Consider the following 10,692-nt stretch of genomic DNA (forward strand, 5'->3'; position numbering starts at 1 on the left):
AGTCAGCTGGGAAGCAGGTGCAGTAGTCAGCTGGGAAGCAGGTGCAGAAGTCCTGGAGAAGAGTAACTGACGTCAGAGACAGACGATAAGATGTGAGTTTGAGAAGGATGCAGAGGACCAGGCAGTGGGATCTAATGGCTGACTCAATATGGGCTAAAGAAAATGGATAAATACAAAATAGACTCCTGGGTTTCTGAGGGTTCAATTGACACCATCACTGAGATGGAGCATCCCAAGGAAGTAGATTTGAACAGAAAGATGTTGAAATCAAGTGTGTAGATGCTTTTGTGAAATCTTTACATGATTGTGTGATATGCAGGCTTGAGAAGTTAAGGTCGAAGATGTATATCTGGGAGCTACACAGCTTATGTGCTGTTTAAAATTGTAGTAGAAAAGCAGCCTATCCTGTGAGTATAAGAATTAGACATGCTGGGCAGTGGTGGCGCACGCCTTTAGTCCCAGCACTTGGGAGGCAGAGGCAGGCAGATTTCTGAGTTCGAGGCTGCCCTGGTCTACAGAGTGAGTTCCAGGACAGCCAGGGCTACACAGAGAAACCCTGTCTTGAAAAATCCAAAAAGGAAAAAAAAAAAAGAAAAAAGAAAAAAAAGATTTAGACATGAGGGACTGGAGAGATGGCTTAGCAGTTAAGGTAGGCCCAAATGAGGGGGTGGGGAATGGTACAGATGGAAAGGACAGGGAAGGGCTAGGTCTAGAGAAGCTTTCTCCTGAGTGAAAGGACTTCTTCCTGTGATCAAAGGAGAGAGGGTCTGCTGACTGGTGTCAGTGTTGATAGTTGGTTGTTTCTGTTTGTTTTTGTTTTGGATGGGGTTTCTCTGTGTAGACCTAGAACTCATCTGTAGACCAGGCTGTCCTCAAACTCAGAGATCCACCTGCCTCTGCCTCCTCTCGTTCATACTCATATTCAGCCTTTGATTTTGTTGGTGGTGTTTGGTTTTGGTCTTGAAGAAGACAGGGTTTCTCTATGTAGTCCTGGTTGTCCTGGAACTTGCTATGTAGACCAGGATGACTTCTAATTCAGAGACCTGCCTCCGCCTCCCAAAGGCGTGCACCACCACCAGCTGGCCTTACTGAAAGGCAATCTCCTTGTGCCAATAGAGAAAACGTTGAGCCTTGTATAGCTTTTAAGAAATGTGGCAGAGCCGCTCAGAGACACAGCAGAGCAAACACAGTAGCTGAACCTGTATTTGCATCACATATACATATTTTACATATTTGTCCGATCCTGCCGGTCAACTAAGATTTATCTGAGTTAAACCACACAGCAGTTTGCTACATGGAAGGAGAGGAGGCTAGACAGGATGCTCACTAGAATTCGGTCACTGGTTTGATCAGGCCATAGTTTTTAAATACTTGTGTTAGGCCAATGTACTTGGTACTGAGGACACACATAGTGGTGAAAGTATTCATTATTTTGTTAAGATTTATTTATTTTATTTTTATTTTATTTTATTTTATTTTATGTATATGAGTACAGTGCAGCTGTCTTCAGACACACCAGAAGAAGGCATTAGATCCCATTACAGATGGTTGTGAGCCACCATGTGGTTGCTGGGAATTGAACTCAGAACTTCTGGAAGAGCAGTCAGTGCTCTTAATCACTGAGCCATCTCTCCAGCCACCGAAAGTATTCATTTTTATATACAAGAAAAATCAACAGTTTTTCTCACTTATGTCTGTGGGGTTTACAGTACTGAGTGTCCAAAGACCACTTTTCTAATGTTCCTTTCCTCTGTGAGTTATTCTTCCTTGCATAGCCTTTTTCCCACCTAGACAGCACGCATTCTTTTTTCCCCATTGCCACTCATGGATCCTATCTTGTCCTAGTGAAAATACTGTCCTCACAGAGCCTTTTGGCCGAGTTTTTTTCTGCAGGTGGACAACTTGGTGTATCTTGTTTGTTTCCAGCTCTCTAGTTAGCCATACACTTCCAGTTCTCTGCTAATTAGAAAGTCCAAACTTGGGACTTCTAAACATGACCACATCATCCTTAAGCCCTGTTCCCTGAGCCCCCCCTCTTTGTTTCCAGGATCCTGATCCACCGGTTTCCATAGCCCATTTCAATGATTTCTCACTGATTTCTCACTCAGAAAGCCCGGGGAGCTGCTGTGCCTCTGCATACAATAGCATGAAGCACAGTGATGAACGTGACCCACACTGCAAGGTGTCTGCTAACCAGCTCCTGCGTGTGGTTTCTCTTGCAGAAATCGCCATATAAGAACCCGACCCACATGGCGCAGCAGCAAGATCCCTGGAGTCGGCTCAGCTCAACCCCCACAGTCACGTCCATAAGGCGAGATGCCTACTTTTTTGATCCTAAGGTACTTAGCATTGAAATACGAGATACTATTTCCTTTTGCATCTCTTTAGACCTTAATAAATTTATTTTCTTTTCATTTGTTTGTTTTTTAAGACAGAGCCTTGCTACATAGCCAAAGCTGACCTCAAACTTAGTATTTAACCAGACTGGCCTGGAACTCTCAATCCCTCCTGTTTTAAACTCCTAAGTACTGGGATTACAGGCACATGCCAGCACACCTGCCATTCATATCCTTTTCTAAAGATAGTCTGAAGGGCCTCAGCAGCTTCCCTTTTGTTCCCAATTCAAAATCTTACCATCTAAAAACCAACCTAGTAAGTCACAAGGCTTGGTCCAAATCATTTTTATCAAATTTCTTCTCACACACTGTATCAAATCAAAGGCTTCTCCAGGCTGTGGTGGTGGACACTTTTAATCCCAGCACTTGGGAGGCAGAGGTAGACAGATCTCTGAATTAGAAGCCAGCCTGGTCTACAGAGAAAGCTCCAGGACAGCCAGAGCTACACAGAGAAACCCTGTCTCAAAAAAATAAAAATAAACCAACAAAAAAACCTTCAAAGGCTGAATATAACTGTAAACGAGGTAGGGGTTATTAAACCCAAATCAAAGACAATTTTTCCATGGCACCAGTAACGTAGTCTTAACCAAAAGAGACCCCTCCTATTGACAAGAAGCCTCATCGTGCACAATGCGGTGTTAAGAGCTGGTGGGCATCTGGGGAATAGGAGAGCTGAATCTGATCTGAGTACAATAGCTGGATACAATCTGAGGAGAGTCAAGGCACAGAACAGCCAAGTTAACTATGGGAAGACTGATTCCTCTACAGATACCGAAGGATGATCTGGATTTCCGCTTAGCAGCCTTGTATGACCACCACACTGGGGCATTCAAGAACAAAACTGAGATACTGTTACACCAGGAGACGATTGAGGATATCCAGGGGTAAGTGATGGAGGCAAAGCCCTCTACCCTAAGGATGCACTGAAGCAATTACATAAGGAAGATGCCTCCTGGTGCTGTGAACAAGTACACAGTTGCTTGTTTTGAGGGGTTTTGTTTGCTTTTTTTTTTTTTTATCTGCAACGTAGTTTGTTTTTTGTCTTTGTTTTAACTATGCTGGGTTTTGAACCTAGGGTCTCACGCACGCTAGGCTGGGTTTCGAACCTAGGGTCTCATGCATGCTAAGCTGGGGATGGAACCTAGGGTCTCATGCATGCTAGGCTGGGTTTCGAACCTAGGGTCTCATGCATGCTAGGCTGGGCATCGAACCTAGGGTCTCATGCTTGCCAGGCCGGTGCTGTGTACCGTGGAGCTACATCCTCAGCCCTCATTTCTATATTTCATTTTTAAAACATGAGCAGAGGTCCTCATCTCGATAGTTTATCTCTGTCCAGTTAAGGTCATGTAGCTAAACAAACACATGCTTTGATGATTCTAGAAGAGCAATGGGGCCCTTGAGGTCTTATGGAATCATGTTTCCTCTCTCACCACCTCCTTTCTGATTGACTCTCTCCTCTGCTCTCTTTCCACCATTGTCTAGACCCAAGTTTCCTGGAGAATGTTTCCACTCTCCTCCAGCCCCCATTACTTCCCGGACTACCATCAGGCACTGGATCAACCCTAAGAAAGAATCCATCCATAGCATTCAAGGATCCATAGGTGAGGATTAGATGACGGGGTGGGCTCGTGGTGGCAGCGGTGGGGTTGCTAGAGAGTGGCTGGGATCAGAGGCTGGTGGTTACTGGCCAATGGGAAAGCTCAGAGACTATAGAGGGTAGGCTGTCACCTACCAGACTAATACTAGGGGACCTGCTGACAGTAGAACTGGGGGATTCCATTCTTTAGATTAAGTCTAGGTGGGATTTTGACCGAGCAGGCACTGGACATGAATGTGGAAGTGAAGACCTTGGTTCACCTCCATCAGTCCGTCATATCTCAGTTTCCTACCTTAACAAGAATTTTCTTATGGCATCGATAAATGAATTGATTAAAGGATAAAAGGGGGGCTGGGCAAAGGGTCTGAAATTCCAGCTCACCCTGTTCTCTTTTCTTCACAGTGTCTCCTCACACTGCAGCCACCAACGGAGGTTACTCCCGGAAAAATGATGGTGGCTTCTTCTCCACCTAGTGGTGACAACTGGGTTAATTTCAACGTGGTGGAACATCCAACCCATCTTCATTAAATAGGTTTGTTCAAGATGAAGCCTGATGTGTCTGCTGCCCAGGGCATTTTTGACTGTTCTTAAAAGGAAAAAAAAAAATCCCCCAATTCTAGAAACTAGTTCTATGGGATAAATTGTGCCCTGGGAAGTCTTTTTGCCAGATATAAGGACAGAAGCACACTGGTTTGGATGGGACACAAGTATTTAGTGTACAAGTGTTCAAACTAAAGTCACAGCTACACAGAGCCACATTCGGCACATTTGCCACTAAGAGTCAAGGAAACAGGGAATAGACACAGCCTGTTCTTGTAATGAGCAAGTTATCACTATGACACTCCACACTCCACAGCTAACTGCTAACATCACATTAATAGATTAGAGGCCTCTTGGATTTCGTCATTTCTTCGAGAGCTCCGTTTTCCTGGCCCTATTCCTTGCCACCATTCAGCTCTGACTCTGTCACTTTCTGGAAGTCAACTGTCCCTTCTGTGTTAATTTTGCGTGTGGCATATGGACCCAATTCTCATAATCGTCATTCAAAAACTTGGTGTTCAGATTTCAAGGTCCCTGAAATTTGATGCAGAATTTCATGGCATGGGGTTGGGGGAATGGCTCAGTGGATGACATGCTTGCTGTGCAAGCTGAGGGCCTGAGGTTTGGATCCCCAGCACATCTGTAAGTCTGGGGCTATGCAGGCAGAGATAAGGGAAACAGGCACATCCGAGGGGCTTGCCAGCCACCAGTTTGGCTACATTAACTGAGTTCCAGGCTCTGTGAGAAACCCTGTCTCAAACAAACAAACAAACAAACAAACAAACAAAAGTCAGGCAGAGATAGAGGAAGACACTCAACTTCAACCTCTGACCTCCACAGGTGTACACACAGGGGCATGTGAATCTGCACAAATATGCACAAAAGGAGAACAATTAAAAAATTAAAAGGCACTGATAAGAACCTGTTGTCAAAAAAAAAAAAAAAAGATTGAGCAAGAAATGGCCCAACGACCTTTTGACTATTGCACCATAAGGGATGTATAGTGGGATAAAGCTTTAACCCAACACCCAGCAGGTAGAGACAGAGGAATTGCTAGCCCAAAGCCAGCCTGAGTTACATAAACATTGTCTCAAAAGTAAGCAGCCGGGTGGTGGTGGTGCACGCCTTTAATCCCAGCGCTTGGGAGGCAGAGGCAGGTGGATTTCTGAGTTCAAGGCCAGCCTGGTCTACAGATTGAGTTCCAGGACAACCAGGGCTACACAGAGAAACCCTGTCTTGAAAAACCTAAAAAAAAAAAAAAAAAGTATTTAAGCAAACAAAAATTATTGTACTATCAAGTCCCATTTCTAATTAAGGCTAACGGTATTATTTTATAACTCAAATACAAAGGGGGTTCTTCCAGGAACTGCTATATCCCTTTATATTGAAACCTTCCAGTCTCCTCAGATAGTATTTGCTGCCATGTAACAATATGAAGTTTCCACATTTGGGAGTCTGAGGCACGGATATCAGGAATTCATGGTCATCCTTGGTTATATAATGAGTTTGAGGCCAGCCTGAGATATCTTATATGATGCACCATCTAAATAAAATCTTAACATTATTCTGAAAATTTGAACAAGAAGCAATTCTTATAATCTCTTTACTCAGGCAGTATTAGCTGATACCAAAACCAGATAAAGACATACATATACTTATACACACACACACTTATACATACACACCCACAATGTTCTCACACACATACGCTCACACATTCACACACTTATGCACACTTAAATACACATTACACACACAAACACCCTTACACACACACAAACACCCTTACACACACACACTCACAATTACTTAAACACATTTTTTTTAAAAATCAGGAAAAAGGAAAGGCCTATATTTACAGGAAACATTATGGTAGTTTGAAAAAGACAAGCTGGGTTTAAGGGTGTGTGTGCACCATCTCTTCCAGCTAGGCTCATATATTTGAATGTTTCCCAGTTGGAGAAACTGGTCTGAAAGAATTAGGAGGTGTGTCCCTGGGAGTGGCTTTGAGGTTTCAAAAGCTCACACCAGGCTTAGTCTCATGTCTTTCTCTGCTTCTAACTTGTGGATCTGATGTAAGCTCTCAGCTATGCTCCAGCACCGTGCCTGCCTGCTGCCACGCTCCTTCCTTCCCTTGATGCTCATGGACTAACCCTCTGAAGCTTCAAGCAATATTTCAATTAAACGTTTCCTTTAAAAAGTTGCCTTGGTTACTTAGTTATGGTGTCTCTTCACAGCAATGGAACATTAATGAGGCAAGCATAAAAAACTTAGCAAGGTACTAACCAAGCCCAGTGGCTCATTAAAAGGATTATGTTCTGTGATCAAACGAGGTTCATACCAAGGACGACAGTTCAATATGTGAAAACCAATAAACAGGAAACAGCATGTCAACAGACTGAAAGATAAAACTCATTTGATCATCTCACCAGATGGGGAAGGCATTTGATAAAATTCAACATCCCCTCAAGATAAAAATGGAAGAAATCAAGTGTGGAAGGATGTCCTGGCTGGTTTTATGTTAACTTGACACAAACTAGAGTCATCTGAAAGGTAGAAACTTCAACTGAGAAAATGCCTCCATAAAATCCAGCTGTAAGACATTTCCTTAATTAGTGATTGATGAAGGAGGGCTCTGCCCATGGTGGGTGTCCAAGTAGCTCTATCCTTGGACTATTGGTCCTGGGTTCTAGAAGAAAGCAAGCCATGAGAGCAAGACAGCATCTCCCCATGGCCTCTGCATCAGCTCTTGATTCCAGGATCCTGCCCTGTTTGAGTTTCAGTCCTGACTTCCTTCAAGGATGAGCAGTGCAGTGGAAGTTAAGCTGAATAAACCCTTTCCTTCTCAAGTTGTTTTGGTCATGCTGTGTTATCACAGCAATAGTAACCTAAGTAAGATGAAGGATATGACCCAACATCAAGTTTATATATCACAAGCCCACTCTCCATATTTTACCAAATAGGAGATACCTGAAAACTTTCCCTCTAAGATCTTGGACTAGGGAAGGATGTCCACTTTCACCATTTATATTTGGTATGATGCTGACATCCTAGCAAGAGAAAGCCAGGAGGAATGAAGAGCATCCAAACTGGGTGGTGTCAGGGTGGGTGGTTGTGGGTCCCCGTTGTGGAGGGTGTCCCACAATGATCTCCTGGGTGAGGACAGAGTGAGAGCAGGGAGGGTCTGCTACTGTCTCTGCCACTGCCTCCACCGGCGTCTCCACTGTCTGTTGGTCTCCAGCCCGGCCTGGTGTGAGAGGTCTGGGCCAAAGGGTACAGAATGCAAGCAGGTAGAAGAGATTGCCTGCTCCCATTGCTGCCTCTGCTCGAGTCTCTGCAGTCACTCCCAGGTGCTGCACCTGTCTCTCTGCGCTGAGCTGGTCCAGGCTGGGCTGATAGGAAGCCACCTAGCTGGCTCCAGGAGAGCAGATCTTTCCCCAAGTGTTACAGCTCTTGATACAGAAACTCTCGGACACCAGGATGATTCTTGAACACACCTTTACTTCTCCTGAATAGAGCCCTTATACACATTTTCAGGGTGGGTTAGTGTCTGGCAGCAGATAATGCCTATTGGCTTGGTCTGAGAGCTTGGAGATACCTCACCTACATGTGGGAGAGCCTGAGGCACTGTTCCTCGTGACTGATGGTCATAGACCTCTCTTTGGGAGGGGCTGTGGAGGGCTGAAGCTGAATGAAAAGAACCAGGGCCTGGGGGCAGAGCCGAACACCTGTCATCCTGATAAAGGTCGGGGGTTCAAGACTTGCTCAACCAGGCACCCAGCTGCTTCTCCCAGCCCAGCACCCCACAGGTGGTGTCGGGGTGGGTGGTCAGGGTGGGCAGTAGAAAATTCAACTGTCATTGGATGCAAAAGGCATGATCTTTTTCTTTTCTTTCTCTTCCTTCTTTCCTCTCTTTTTCTTCCTTCCTTTTTTGTTTGTTTTGTTGTTTGAGATAGGATTTCTTTGTGTATCCCTGGCTGTCCTGGAACTTGCTCTGTAAACCAGGCTGGCCTCAAACTCAGAGATTTGCCTGCCACTGCCTTTTGAGAGCTGGGATCAAAGGCGAGTGCCACTATCACCCAGAAAACGTATGATCTTATAGGTAGGAAACATCAGAGTTTTACCTAAATCTATTAGAGCTAATAAATTCAATATAGTTTCAGGATAAAAACCAACATGCAAGTAAACCAGCTACCCAGGAGACTGAGACACAAGAAATATAATTTCAAGGCTTTCCTGGGTTATAGGATGAGTTCAGGCTAGCCTCAGCATTTTAGACCTTGTCTCAAATAAAAAGGGATGGGGATGTACCTCGGTGATAGAACAACTGCCTGGTATGTACAAGGCTCTCGTTGATCTTCAGTAAGGAAGGCTGGGGGAAAGCAGCATTTCTGTGTACTAATAGGAAATTGTGTGAACAAGAAATGAAGAAAGCAATCCCATTTGTGATCAATTTAAACCACAATGTGAATGATCTCTGTCATGAAAACTTTAAGCACTGAGAAACTGCAAAGGACAGACATCCACACAAAGACATCTTGTGTTCATGCATTGGAAGAATCAGTACTGTTAAAGTGTCCACTTATATAGTGCAATCCCTATCAAAACACTAATAACATTCTTCATAGACCTAGGAAAGACAATGCTATGATTCACACGGAACTACAAAAAACAAAAACAAAAAAACCTCCAAATAAGGCTGAGGAGAGGTCTCAGTAGCAAGACGCTTTACAAAACCAAGGACCTGAGTTCAATCCCAGAACTCACATTCAAAAAGCTGAGGAAGGGGCCCTGGAAAGGCAGTTCCGTGGTTAAGAGCAGTGGCTGCTCTCCCAGGAAGACCAGGGTTAGATTCTCAGCACTCCTGTGGCAGCTAACAGTTGTAACTCCAGTTCCAGGGGATCTGATACCCTCTCTTAGACTCTGTAGACACCACATACATGTGGCACACAGACATACGTGCAGGCAAAACACTCATACACATAAATTTTCAACAAATAGAAGTAGAGTGTGGAGGTGTATGCTTTTTATCCCAGCACTGGGGAGCAGAGGCTGGCAATCTCTGAGTCTGAGGATAGCCTGGGTCTACAGAGTGAGTAACTACGATAGCCAGAGTTTCACAGAGAAACCCTGGCTCAAAAGACAGTCAAGCCGGGGTGTGGTGGCGCACGCCTTTAATCCCAGCACTTGGAAGGCAGAGGCAGGCGGATTTCTGAGTTCGAGGCTAGCCTGGTCTACAAGAGTGAGTTCCAGGACAGCCAGGGCTACACAGAGAAACCCTGTCTCGAAAAACAAACAAACAAACAAACAAAAGACAGTCAAAAAAGATGACGAAAAAGACAAGGGGAGGAGGAGTAGACAGTGCCTCTGGTCCCTATACACATGTGTACATACACCCATACACATGTGTACATACACCCACACACATGTGTACATACACCCACACACATGTGTACATACACCCATACACATGTGTACATACACCCATACACATGTGTACATACACCCATGCACATGTGTACATACACCCATGCACATGTGTACATACACCCATACACATGTGTACATACACCCATACACATGTGTACATACACCCATGCACATGTGTACATACACCCATGCACATGTGTACATACACCCATGCACATGTGTACATACACCCATGCACATGTGTACATACACCCATGCACATGTGTACATACACCCATACACATGTGTACATACACCCACACACATGTGTACATACACCCATACACATGTGTACATACACCCATACACATGTGTACATACACCCATACATGCATCCACATTCATGTACTCACATCATTGCCAAATCCTGAGCTTATGGTACCTGTCATAATACATCATAAATATAGCAATAGAAACTGCATGTATTGACAAAAATATAGATACCTAGACCCATGGGGCAGAATAAAAAGCCTAGAAATAATGCCTCCACATCTCCAACCAATTGATCTTCAACATGGCTGCTAAGGAAGCACCCTGGAGCCACTGTGGTGGAATATAGCTTTAACACTGGCACTTGGGAGGCAGAGGTAGGCAGACCAGTTGAGTTCCAGGCCAGAGCTACAGAATGAAACCCTGCATAAAATCTAAACAAAACCCTGTGCTGGGGTTTTGTTTTGGAACTTGACACAA

At 44.4% G+C, this 10,692-nt stretch overlaps 1 protein-coding gene across 1 annotated transcript in view; it reads left to right on the forward strand.

The window, feature by feature from the left end:
* The window catches only part of CUNH1orf194 (chromosome unknown C1orf194 homolog), a 6,901-nt gene extending 2,388 nt beyond the window's left edge, over positions 1-4,513 (forward strand). Inside the window, exons 2-5 of the mRNA XM_028757430.1 lie at positions 2,223-2,339; positions 3,165-3,280; positions 3,879-3,997; positions 4,396-4,513. Of these exons, the coding sequence (XP_028613263.1) occupies positions 2,223-2,339; positions 3,165-3,280; positions 3,879-3,997; positions 4,396-4,466 (423 nt within the window). The 3' untranslated portion in view covers positions 4,467-4,513. The remainder of the gene's footprint in view (positions 1-2,222; positions 2,340-3,164; positions 3,281-3,878; positions 3,998-4,395) is intronic.
* The last annotated feature ends 6,179 nt before the right edge of the window (positions 4,514-10,692 follow it).

Source organism: Grammomys surdaster, unplaced genomic scaffold (genome assembly GCF_004785775.1).
Source record: "Grammomys surdaster isolate TR1022 unplaced genomic scaffold, NIH_TR_1.0 126158, whole genome shotgun sequence".
NCBI lineage: Eukaryota > Metazoa > Chordata > Mammalia > Rodentia > Muridae > Grammomys > Grammomys surdaster.